Here is a 13,421-nt window from a genome sequence, read left to right on the forward strand (position 1 = left end):
GGGAGCACTGGCTCCCTGTCGCGCAAAGCACGTTCCACCGCCAGGCACACCCAATGTTCCAACTCCACCTCAAAAGCCTCAGATGAAAGGACAGGCTATGAGGGGAGGGATGAGGCCAACTTCTCCTCGGAGCCCCGAGGAGGATTGATGTCCGGCACCGGAACCGGTGTGGACGGCCTTGGGCCACTGGCATCAAGGGAGGATGGAGCTTCCTCTTGCCATGGCCACTTTGGGGCAAGGCGACAAGCACCGGAGCCAGCCTGAGCCCGGCCACATGTACAGACAGGGACCAGTGATGATGCTTCCAAGACCCCCCACGGTGCTCGGCCTGGTCGTTCCCCGGCACCGAGGAAAACGATTCTGAATTCCACGACTTGGAGGAGACGGAGATTGGGTGATCCCCAGAGCTTCCCCCCCCCCCCCCCACCAAGCCTTGGGGGAGGAGTGGTTACCAAGGGATCGAGGACGAACGGTTCCCCTCAGTCCTTAGGCATCAATGACATTGATGCTGAAGTGGAGGGTTTGGATTTACCCGACCAAAAACCTTCTCCATCTTATCCAACCTGGCCCGATGGCCTTTTGGGGTCATTTGAGCGCACAATTCACAGCCCCGAACATCGTGCGATGCCCCCAAACAGTGGATGCACACATCATGTGGATCCGTCAGGGACATAGTTCAAGGGCACTGGGGACACCGACGGAAGCCTGAGGCTGCTATGAGGCTCACCAGGGACCGCAAAAGGCACGATGACCGTCAGGTATGGGAGAAGTACAAAAAAATACTACTGACCGAGAAAGGAGTGGGAACTGAAGAGAGACCCATTACAGGAAGTAAAAGCAAAAAAAAATCACTTTTTTAGAGTTTCCTGAGAAAAGAGCACAAGTTCCACCTCCGCGAGATGGTAGCTCTGCGGAAAAGAAAGGTCTGAAGAGAGTCCCCGTGTGGACACGTGGATAGTTTTTCTTGCCGGGCTCCATCGGATGATGTCACCCACTTGTGAGGACTACCATCCTGCTTGACCTAGATGTCAGTGAACTGTACATTAATATTAATTCCCAAACCCATAACATGTACATTTCAAGAATCTCCATTTCTGAAAATGAAGAGCAAATTCAAAACTCAGTTTTCATGTTAAATATGAACTAGAATAAGAATAAAAGAAATACCATATTGAGTCAGACCAAAAGGTCCATCAAGCCCAGCATCCTGTTTCCAACAGTGGCCAAGCCAGGTCACAAGTGCTCAGCAGGCTCCCAAGGAGTAGATCCAAGCCTTGCTCACAACTAGGGATGAGCAGTGGCTTTCCCAAGTCTACATAGATAATATGTTTTATGGACTTTTCCTCCAGGAACTTCTCTAAACTCTTTAAACCCAACTACACTAACAGCTTTCACCACATTCTCTAGCAACAAATTTCACAATATAATTGTGCACTGAGTGAAAAAATAGTATGATGTTTTTTAAACGTGCTACCTATTAGTTTCATGGAGTGTCTCCTAGTCCTAGTACTATTTAAACAGGTAAATAACCGTTCTCTATTTACCTGTTCCACCCCATTCAGGACCTTTACAGATCTATCATATCTCCCCTTGGCCGTCTCTTCTCCAAGCTGAAGAGCCCTAACCTCTTTAGCCTTTCCTCATAAAAAAGAGCCATTCCATCCCCTTTAACATTTTGGTTGTCCTTTTACAGTTCTGCTATATCTTTCTTAAGATGGGGCAACCAGAACTGCACACAATACTCAAGATACAGATCACGAGGTTCAATACAGAGACAGTATGATCCCTTCTGTTTTATTTTCCATTCCTTATTATACCTAACATTCTGTTTGGTTTTTTTAACAGCTGCCACACACTGAGCCAAGGATTTTCACCTTCAATCCTCAGGCACTATAACCAATTTGAACGAGAAGTCAGATTACTGATAAGAAGTCTGCAAATTTATTGTATAGTTCTTTCAGAGCTCTAGGGTGAATACCATGCAATCCCAGTGACTTGTTACTCTTTAGTTTGTTAGTTTGCTCTTTTACATCTTCCTGGATCACCGCAATTTGTTTCTCTGAATCATCACCCTCAAAGAATGTGTCCAGCTAGGTATCTCTCTGATAGTCTCCTCCGTGAAAGTCAAATCACTCAGTAGGCAAGAGGAGTCAACTCTGGTCATCAAGACCCACACAGACCTAATTTTCACGATATTCACAATCAGTATGCATGAGATACATTTGCATAAAATGGAGGCAGTGCATGCAAATCTATCGCATGCACATTCATTGTGGATTTTCTGAAAATCAGGCCTGATTGTGGCTCTTGAGGACCAGAGTTGGTCATTCCTGGGCTAGGCCTTGTCTTTCTTGAGCTCCCCTTTTACCCCTTGGATATCTTCAGCCTACTCCCTCACAACTATATGCTTCAAATATAGTTGAAACATTTTTATTTTAGATTTTTGCCTCCCTGGCAAGCTTCTTTTCAAATTCTCATTTGTCCTGCCTTATTAATCTTGCCAGTGCTTATGTACTTTGTTATTTTTTCATTTGGACCCACTTTCCAGTTTTTGGCTTTAAAATTCTCTTTCAAATCACCATTTAACCATTCTGCAAGTCATTTGGTCTTTTTTCTACCTTTTCTGGAATACATCTGGTCTGGGCTTCCAAGATGGTGTTTCTAAATAGCACCTATGCCTTATGCAAACTTTTAACCTTTGTAACTGCTCCTTTTATTTTTTTCTAATTAATTACTTAATTTTATCAGAGTTGCCTTATTTAACTACTCAGTAGTTTCCTTTCATGTCCTCTCTTCAATGATTATATTAAATCTGATTACGTTATGATTACTATTGCCATGCGGCCTCATCATTGCTACTTCTTGCATCAGATCCAGATCAAAGTGAGGATTAGATGTAGAATATTCTCCTCTCTTGACGTGTCTAGGACCAGCTGCTCCATAAAGCAGTCATTTATGGCACCTAGAAACTTTACCTCCCTAGCATGTCATGACTAGACATTCACCCCATCAATATTAGGTTAATTGAAATTTCCCATTATTATTGCATTTCCTAATTTGTTAGCTTTTCTAATTTCTTTTAGCATTTCACCGAATCTCTTCATCCTGACCAGATGGACGGTAGTATATCCCCACTGCTATACTCTCCCCCATCACACATGGAATTTTTAGCCATACAGATTCCACAGTGCATTTTATTTCCTGCAGGACTTTTATCCTGTTTGACTCTGTACCATCCTCAACATATAGTGCCACCCCTTCACCAGTCTAACCTGATATCAATGCCCCATTGGTTATCCTCCTTCCAGCAGGTCTCTGAGATGCCTATTATATCTTTATTCAGTGACATACATTCTAATTCTCCAGTCTTATTTTTGAGACTTCTGGCATTCGCAAACCGACAATTCAAAGTCTCTTTTTTAATTGTATTTACAGCCTGCCTAGCAGTTGATATGGGTAGTCTGGCATCATTTATCTCCGTCTGCTCTTTATTTAAATGTGCCTGGGCGACTTCTGTCTTAATCACAACCTGTCTACTGGTATATTTTAACCCCTCATTATGAAGATACCTCACTCCTCAGTGGACTATCGGCTTTCTGCCATGATCTAGTTTAAAAGCTGCTCTAACTACGTTTTAAATGTTAGCGCCAACAACCTGGTTCCACCCTGGTTAAGGTGGAGCCCATCCTGTCTGAACAGGCTTCCCCATGTGCGTGTGTTGCCCAGAGGATTGTGCCGAAGCTGCTTGGCTATCTTGTGACACAAGCTTCTAATCCCTCCACCCGAACCATCCTGGCAAAAAAAACAGTGAAAGGAGACAGATGCTTAACAAATCTAAAGCCCTCTTCTCAGTGCCATTGCCTCGTGCACACATTGAGAGTCCAGAGCTCTGCCTGCCTCTGGGATGCATAATGCTGTTCACCAGAAAGCAGGGCATTCTTTATAAAAACACAGATAGCTGTCCTCATCCTTGTGAAAAACAACAACAACAACAACAACAACAAACAACAGATTCTAACAATGCAGATCAAATCAGGGAGGGTAATTTCAAGCAGTCCGACCAGCGGGAAAGTGCGCAGGTACGTTTTACTCTCAGACTTTACAGAGTAATTTCAAAGCAAACTCACATGCGTACGTTCATTTTGCAAATACTCAAGTTATTATTGGCCTGATATGTACCCAGATTCACTACTAGCATAAAGTTAAACTTCCTTCTTTTTTTTTTTTTTTTTAGAGAGTGTAACTTATATGTGGATACCTATATGCACAAAAATCAAAACTGTATGCATGCAAGTGCTGATTCCGCCCTGCTGGAACCCCTCAGTGCCTATAAAAGTGCACTTGAGACTGTGTAACGCTTGTTCTCAATCTAATCAGCCAAGGACCCCCCACCACCGGCTTTCTAAACTCCTGGAGACCTCTCCGATTTCTTGCTTGTGCATGGCTGGCTGTAAACCCAGGCCCCTTCATACTTACACCACACCCAGGCTCAGCACATAGAGGAGGAGGTAGTTTATAAGGGCATTAAGAACATTGGCTACAAGCCCGGTTAGAACCAGAGGGAGAATGATGCCCTACAAAACAGAAACCAGGTATCAAGCTGTGCAACACTTATAGATACTTGAAACAGAAATATATTAGCAGTCAAAAAAGCAGAGAATTCACAAGGGAAATCCTAAGGAGAACAGTCTGTTGTATATTATTTATTTATTTATTTATTTATTTATTTAAGGGTTTTTATATACCGCAGTACGTAAAGAAATACATCACCGCGGTTTACATTTAACAATAACTTAGCAACAGGCTTTACATTGACATTATTAATAGGTATTAAATAAACTAAATTCCATATAACAGTTTTGACGGAAAACAGGCTGAACAGACTGTAGACCATCCAATAAAGTATAACATACAATTAAAATATTGATGTAACTATTAAACCAACACAAAAACTAAGTAGTATCTAAAACAATACCGTTCTGAGTGTGGATACAATTTCTATATTGCACCAAAGACATTTCTGTTATTTAAAGCTACTTAAAATCATGATGGGTAAGGGTGGGCAGGTAAGGTGAAGAAGGAGATTGAGGAGGGAATGAGGTTAGGGTGGGAAACGGAGCAAGGGAGAGAGGGAAAAAAATAGAATGGCATTTCAGTTAAATGAATATCATTGTGTGAATGCTAGTTCAAATAACCACGTTTTGAGTCCTTGTTTGAACTTCTTATGGCAGGGCTCCAGACGTAGGTCAGTGGGCATCTTGTTCCATAATTTGATTCCCGCTATGGAGATAGAACTGTCTCTTGTGGTCACGTGTTTGATGTTTTTTGTTGGGGGGGCTGCCAATTTAGCTTGATGGATGTGTCTTATGGGTCTCTTGGAGGTATGGAACACAAACTGCTCCGAGAACCATTGCATCTCTTGGTTATAGATCGACTTATGTATGAGGGAGAGAACTTTAAAGGTAATTCTAGAAGCTACTGGGAGCCAATGCAAGAACATGAGAGCAGGTGTTATGTGATCATGGAGATGGGTATTGGTGATTAATCGAGCTGCTGCATTCTGTAACATCTGTAAAGGTTGAATTGAGCTTTTAGAGAGACCCAAGAGTATTGCGTTACAGTAGTCAATTTTTGGTAGTATGGTAGCTTGCAATACCGTCCGGAAATCTTGTGGATGTAGAAGAGGTTTAATTCTTTTTAGTGTGTGAAGTTTGAAAAATCCATTTTTTATTGTAGCTGAGATGAATTTCTTTAACGTGAAATGGTTGTCAATAATGACGCCAAGACTGCGGACTTGCTGTAGTAGGGGAAGAACTGAAGTAGAGTGGTGGGATGTGTTGGAGGGGATGTTATTGTGTGGTATGATGATGATGAGTTCAGTTTTGGTAGTGTTTATAGCTAAGAAGTTTTCTGTGAGAAGCTTTTTTATTTCTGCCAGGGCTGATTCCCAGGTTTTCAGAGCATTAGAAAGGGAATCATTAATAGGGATAAGAATCTGTACGTCATCGGCATATATGAAGTGGTGGAGTTTTAGTTTTGCTAGGAGTCGACAGAGAGGTGCTAAGTAAATGTTAAACAGTGTTGATGATAGCGAGGAGCCTTGTGGTACACCTTGTAGCAGATTTCTTGGTTTAGATATTTGGGATCCCAACTTGACACTGTATGTCCTGTCTGTCAGAAAAGATTGGATCCAGTTTAGTGCAGTGCCAGTGATGCCGATTTGAGAGAGGAGGGCTAGAAGGATATTATGATTGACCGTGTCAAATGCCGAAGAAATATCGAGTAGGGCAAGAATGTATGAATGACCAGAATCTAGTGTTTTTAGAATAGAGTCTGAGAGGGATACTAGCAGCGTTTCAGTACTATGGAACTTACGAAAACCGTATTGTGACGGAAATAATAATCGGTTATCATCTAGATAGTCCGTGAGTTGTTTGTTTATCACTTTTTCCATGATTTTTGACAAGAATGGGAGGTTTGAGACAGGACGATAATTGGCCGGTTCAGATGGATCCAGGTCTGGTTTTTTGAGAGTCGGCTTTATAATTGCATGCTTAAGTTGCATAGGAAAAATACCAGTCGATATAGATTTGTTGATGATGTTGGAGATGGGAGGGGCAATCCTCGTGGGGATGGAGAGGAGTGTTTTAGTAGGCATAATATCTATAGGGTGCAATGCAGGTTTTATCTTTTTTAGAATGGTTTCAATTTCTGAAGTGGTTGTGATTTCGAAATTAGTGAGTGATGGTGAGGTGATAATGGTGCTTCTGGGTAGAAGGGATACCGGTGGAGCATGTGCAGTAAAGCGTGCCATGATATTAGAGACCTTTTCATAAAAGTAGGTAGCTAGCTTCTCACATTTGTTTTTATCGTCATTTTCTGGATTGCTGTTTGAAGGTGGGGTAATAATGTTAGCAACATATTGGAATAAGGCACGCGGGTTGAACTGATACTGATGAATTTTTGTTGTGTAGTAATTTTATTAGTATTCAGAACGCATCTTTTACTGCAAAAGTTACCTCAACAGAGCGCCATGGATTTCTGTCCCTCAGCAAAAGCTGAACTGATTATAACAGACATATAACTAATCAAATATATTCACAGTAGATTTTCTTTAACTGGCTCACCTCCCATCACAGAGTGCCCCTGTGCTGAACTCAGTGAGGTTTGACCTTTGGCTAGGCTGCCTGGAAATGATGATGCAAGAAAGCCCCTCAGCACCAGGGTCCATGCAGACAGAATGCACATGCAGCATACCGTGTACCCTGAAGATCCATCAGAGCCAGCATTTATGCACATAGCGTACACATGAGGTATACTGTGCACCCTGAGGACCCAACAGAGCCAGCATTCATGCAGAGAGAGAGCATACATGCAGCATACTATGTACCCTGGGAGCCCCTCAGAGCCAGCATCCGTGCAGACAGAGCACAAGAACAATGCATCTAATATTTAGAGAATCTTGCAGCACTGCACTTTGGAAGAATTTTCAAATTTGCAGAGAATAATATTTTAATCCCTAAAACCTTGAGGTGCATTTAAAAGTATAGAGATTCCAGGAAAAGCTCCAAGGGACAATTTGAAAATGACCTGACTCAGAATAAATATGAGCTCTTACAATCCACTTTATCTGTTCTCCTTCAGTGCAAAGGACCATTGAGACTCGTAAAGTGCAGATAATAATAACAATCCTTAGCATTTTTATAGTGCTACTGGACATAAGCAGCACTATACCATGGTAGGAAGAATTCAGTTCCCTGACCCAAAGAGCTTACAAATCTAAAGGCCTGATTTACTAAGGCTCCTTCCCCTTTCTGTACCTGTGGAGAAAAAAAAGTTTTGCAAATTAAGCCCTAAGTGAAGTGAGGCCAAGGGAAAGAAAGTGACTTGCCCAAGTCACAATGAATGTCAGTGGGATTTGAACCTGTGCTTACTCTAAACATTAGGCCACGCCAGCTCCTCTACAACAGGCCATCCTCACAGCATAAAGAACAGTTTGGTGCCTGCTCGGGGGCAAGAATGGAGTCGTTACCTGGTTCTGTAAATATTTTGCCTGCAAATGATAGAGGAAAGTGGCCTGTATGCAAAAAAAAAAAAAAGAAAGAAAAGCTCATCAACAACATTATTAGAATAAACTGTCTGTGCATAAGAGCAGAATCTTCAAAATAGGGAAGATAATCCACAAATAATTAACTTGCATTGGTATAAAAGCACAAGCAACGCCCTGAATATCAGGTTAAAACAAGCAATGCTTTTTTTTTTTTTTTTTTTAAAGACAGCTTTTCTCTGAAGGCCTTCCAAACTGTGGCCATTGTGTCCGTGTGTGCGTATCCTTGCAGGATTTTCCTGAAACTGATTTCAGGAGAGGATCCAAAATCCAGACATGGCTGGAGCTGTAATAGATCCAACCCCCGACGTGGCCTGTCACTTCCCCTGGGACCAGGGATTTGCAGCTCATTTGTCAACCAGGGTATAATCAGTTTTAGGTCAGAACATGCTGTATCTTTGACTTAACTACTTGGCAAATGTCTCGGACGCACATTTAACTGTCATCTATTAACGCCTGCCTGGAGCAGGCGTTAATAGCTGAGCAGTACTTAATATCGTTGTGATATTAAAAAAAGTTTAAAAAAAGTTTTTAAAAAGTTAAAAAAAAAATACAGTTGGATTCAGGAAACGGCGCTCGACTGACAAGCGATCGCTTCCCGAACCCTCGGCATTGGTTTTCCTTACTGGCGGACAGCCATCACGAAAACCGACGCTGAGTTTATCGGCATCGGTTTTCCTTTCCGGCGGACCCATCACGAAAACTGATGCCGAGGGTTCAGGAAGCGAACGCTTGTCAGTCGAGCACCATTTTCTGAATCCAACTGTATTTTTTTTAAACTTTTTTGTTCCTTTTTTTTCTTCATCCTACTTAATATTACAACGTCTACTCCAGGCATTCGAGACATTTACTGTCAACCGAATCACGAAAACTGATCGGGTTTGCATTAGCAAGGAAGCACCTCCTTGCTAAACCAACCCCCTTGGGGGCACCTGGGGTACATTAAGAGAGCAGGCGCTGACTGTTCAGTGCCTGCTTTCTACGCGACTTTATTGCATCGGCCCCCTAGTGAGGCTCAGCAAAGCCCCTGTCCCTTTGTACCCTGGAAAAGTGATAGGAAATGTGATTTGGTTTCAGCTGCATAAACTATTCAAAGGCACACTCAAAGTGCATGCTGCAGACTCACAGGGAGAGCCGGAATGAAGACCATCACGTACATCTGCGTTAACCTGCAAGAGAGGAAGGAAGCAGAGAGCCCGTGAAAATCTGCAGCAGATGATTTCCCAAAGTGCTCTCTGCCTTTGCCTCTTTCTTATGTCTGAGCTGGCAGTTATCCTCCTGTCGGCTCAGTTGGGACCGGGACATGGACTAGGACCTGGTACCATGGGCCTATATTCGTAACTGCCCGGGGATTTTCCTATTTTACAGCCCTCACCACCTTACATTGGTAAGGATCATGGGAATGATCCGACCCGGGGTGGGGGGGAGTAATTCTAGGACCTTGCACTCAACAACTTCTAATGTCGGTGAATGGCCGTTGGACCTGGCTGCTGGTTGGTCATCATTAACAGTCCATTTTCTAATGATTCAGATTTATTTAGGAAATATTCAATAAAGAATTGTTTTGCATAGGCACAGAATGGGGAAAAATCCTTTTTGATCAAGGCCCTTAAAGTAATGAAGTTCTTTAGTAAAGAAAAGACCTGCTATATTCTGGCATGTTCCTCAGTCTTTATATAAAACTTTAGCCAGATATACACAGAAGACACCTGCACTGTACGCAACCCACTGAGAAGCAGATGTGGTACACACCTCCCTGAGCTTACTCCATTTTAAGAATGATAGAAACATGACGGCAGAAAAAAGACTGTATGGCTCATTCAGTCTGCCCATCTGTCCAATTAATTTAGCACTATAATTCCCATCACTTCCTTAGAGATGCCCTGTATTTATCCCAAGCTTTCTTGAATTCAGAATCTGTTTTTGTCTCCTCCACTTCCACTGGGAGTCCGTTCCACACATCCACCACCCTCTCTGTAAAGACATATTTCCTAAGATTATTCCTGAGTCAACATCATCTCATAACCCCTTGTTCTAGAGTCTCCTTTCCATTGAAAGAGGCTCACCTCCTGTGCATGGAAACCTTTGAGATATTTGAATGTCTCTATCATATCTCCCCTATCTCGCCTTTCCTTCAGGGTATACATGTTTAGATATTGAAATCTATCCCCATATGCTTTAGAACAAAGACCATTGACCATTTTAGTAGCCACCCTCTGACTCCATCCTATGTATATCCTTTTGAAGATGCGGTCTCCAGAATTGCAAGGTCTCACCAGGGACCTATACAGTCGCTTTATCCACCTACTTGGCCACCTTAAGATCATCAGATACAATCACCCCCAAATCCTGCTCTTCCTTTGTGCGTAGAAGATTTTCACCTTCAATGACATCTGTCACTAAAGACACAACCACATGTGTGGACTCTCTATCTAGGATTTGCTGCCACAGAAAAATTTAGCATTTGGAAGCTTGCACTCGGACCTGGCCACTTCGGGTTCCTGCCTGAAGAGCAGCAGGATGGATTCCGTGTTGATGAAGAGGGCCCAGCAGGGGAAGCAGGTGAGCAGCAGGATGAGGATCCCCCGCTGCAGGATGATCCCCACACGCTTCAGGTTCTTGCCACCGTAGGTCTGAGTGAGAAGACAAAGTAAGGTTAGGGATGCCTGGGCTCATCTTTTATCAGCGCCTCACTCATGAGCCACGACAGAAGCAGCACAGCAGAACAGAAATCCACTCACGCTAACATTTATTTTACTTTGAAAAAGGATTCTGTAGAGTCCCTGGTGAATAGACCTCCCAGCCTCGTTTCTTCATCCCCTATCTCGCCACCTAGCTCCCGTTCCACGTCAGGCCCTTTGGAAAAGCAGAAGCCCACATGATAAACAGCATCTGTGCCTTACCTGTGATATAAGCGTGTCACATGCTGATGCTAGGCCAGCTCCCACAGATATACCAAAGATATTGATCACCTGGAACACATACATCAACAGGTAAATGCAGAAGGAAGCAGACAAATGGCTGGAAGAGCACAGGAAAATCCCCACCACAGGATCATATCTCCGGGACCTGAGAACCAAGGGCTCTCAGTGCAGGAGAAGCATGCAGCTGAAAATTCAAAGCAACTTCCAACCACACAATGACACTTTGGTTCTGAACTAGGGTCTATATTGGAGGTTTTTGGAACCATCTACCTAGCAAACTCCGCTCAATCACCTGTTATTCCACCTTCAGGAAACAATCAAAAGCTTTTTATTTTTCACAGGCATTTAGTAGTTTAACATCTCATAAGTAGCAGGTTTTTGTTCTAGTTTGTTTATTTTTTAGTTCTATGATTTTTTATTATGTAACTGTTTTAACTTTATTTCATTTGTATTGTTTTTGAAAACGTATTTTTACTGTAATGCGCCAAGTACTTTGGATCATGCAGACTATCAATTTTTAAAAAGATAAATGAGAGGTCCCTGTGAGAGTGCTTTAAGGTTGCCAAATTGTTCTTTTTTGCTTTATACGATTGTTTACTTGGGGTTCAGAAATTAAATGGGAGACAGCGGAACTGTGCTTCCCTTAGTCCCAGAGCAATCCTGAACGGAACTGGCCCATCCTTGCGCCCAGAAGGGGAACCTGGAAAAGCCCTGGGTGTCCTTACAGAGAGAGGAAAATGGTAAAATTGAATTATACAAAGAAGCTGCAGTGCTGGCTGCGAGTCTCAGCTGCCCTCTCCTGGAGACAAAGGCACAGCAAATTAGCTGGAGAGGATCAACCTCAGGGCTCACTCACTTCAGTTCACGCTAAGTCATTCTTATCTTTTCAATATTTTGTAAGCAGCACTGGGCTGGCTGCCAGGAGGAGACCTTCAGCTGCCTGCCTCTTAAATCGTTACGTAATTACGATTTGCTAAACTAGTTTCTGCTTCTTTGTCAGCTGGGAAAGCTTTTCAGACCGTCTCAGGTAAACGCACAATGTGTACAGAAAAGATGTGGGAAACAGCATTGGCTAATCAGCGACTGCCCACTCCACAAACCTCCTCCAAGCTGCTTCTAATCTCTGGATTTTATCCTCAGATTGACTTGGATAATCAGAGCCCGCTTAGACCTGGTTCTGACTTTATTACCATTGGTTCAGATTTCCAGGTATCCTTCCAGAGTCAGCGTAGTTGATGCTGGTGTGAATCTTCGGATACCTTGAACATAAGTGTGAGTACACAAACATTCACATCTGACCCGCATCCTAGAGATCTAAACCAGCAAAACTCTCATCTAGGTCATGCAATAATAATAATGCTGTTTTGCATTTGTTCAGCACTACGAGATGTACACAGTGCTGTACGATGGTGATAAGTCCCTTCCCCAAAGAGCTTGCACGCTAAGTGGGCACCTGAGGCAATGAGAGATAAAAATGACTTGTCCAAGGTCAGTAGGAGAAATGGTCTGACCCTGTTCATCTCTAAGTATCTGGACTTCTGCTTCACATTGGTTTGAATTAAATTTGAAGGCAATTTGCCCAACCCCAGTTCATACCCTTCTTTCTGCAAGAAAACAATTGGTTTGTCCAGCACACGATTTATGGTTGCCAAGTCTGGCTGATAGAGAAGTTGCACTGAGAGCGCAATCAGCCTGCCTCCACCGAAAGGGACACGAATGGAAACAGAAATTCTCAGAGTGCAGGTGATCCCTTTTATCCTGCCAGCATCCCTGTGAATATCTCCTCATGGACCGTTCTCTAAGGGTGAGGGGAAAGAGAAGGTAAGGTACGGGGGTGGGGGGGACAGGACAGAGAAAGGGAATACGCACGGCAATGGCCAGTGAGACAGCATCCAGCTCCACTTTCCCCAGGTGACCGCAGAATACGGCGCCCACGAGACTGATCGAGAACAGCATAAGCTGAGACACAAACTAGAAGGATGGGGGAGGGGAAAAAAAAGAAAAGACATTCATCAGTACAAGATCGAGAGGAAGCGAGCCCCAGCTAAGGCACACTCAAGCAGGTACAGATACAGCAAGACTGCCACTGAGTGACCATGAGCAACCAGAAACTCAAACACTTTTCCATTCGGGCAGGAACCTTCTGTCCCGCTACCATTCAGACCTTAGTATCTTGAACAAGGCCTGATGAATAGTCCTAAGAGCACTTTACTGACAGTTTTGAAATAGTGTTATCCTTTGCCCAGGGATTTAATGTCCTGCAAATCAGTAAGGCTATATAATTAGGTTTATGATTGGGGGGCGGGCTCTGAGCCTTACCGAAGAATAATCCTGGAAAATCATAAGTATTTATGTACAATTAATAAGGATCTAGGACTTCTGATTAGCCA

General features: G+C 43.1%; 1 protein-coding gene across 2 annotated transcripts in view; it reads right to left on the minus strand.

Annotated features, from left to right (window-relative positions):
- The window catches only part of LOC115096750 (multidrug and toxin extrusion protein 1-like), a 32,715-nt gene that overhangs the window by 16,256 nt on the left and 3,038 nt on the right, over nt 1-13,421 (minus strand). For both annotated transcript variants that reach the window (XM_029611818.1, XM_029611819.1), the window contains exons 2-7: nt 12,901-13,002; nt 11,011-11,079; nt 10,592-10,740; nt 9,234-9,276; nt 8,033-8,077; nt 4,477-4,574 (exon numbers count right to left, since the gene is read on the minus strand). In XM_029611818.1, the coding sequence (XP_029467678.1) occupies nt 4,477-4,574; nt 8,033-8,077; nt 9,234-9,276; nt 10,592-10,740; nt 11,011-11,079; nt 12,901-13,002 (506 nt within the window). The remainder of the gene's footprint in view (nt 1-4,476; nt 4,575-8,032; nt 8,078-9,233; nt 9,277-10,591; nt 10,741-11,010; nt 11,080-12,900; nt 13,003-13,421) is intronic.

The sequence above is a fragment of the Rhinatrema bivittatum genome, chromosome 8 (assembly GCF_901001135.1).
Source record: "Rhinatrema bivittatum chromosome 8, aRhiBiv1.1, whole genome shotgun sequence".
NCBI classification, from domain to species: Eukaryota; Metazoa; Chordata; class Amphibia; order Gymnophiona; family Rhinatrematidae; genus Rhinatrema; species Rhinatrema bivittatum.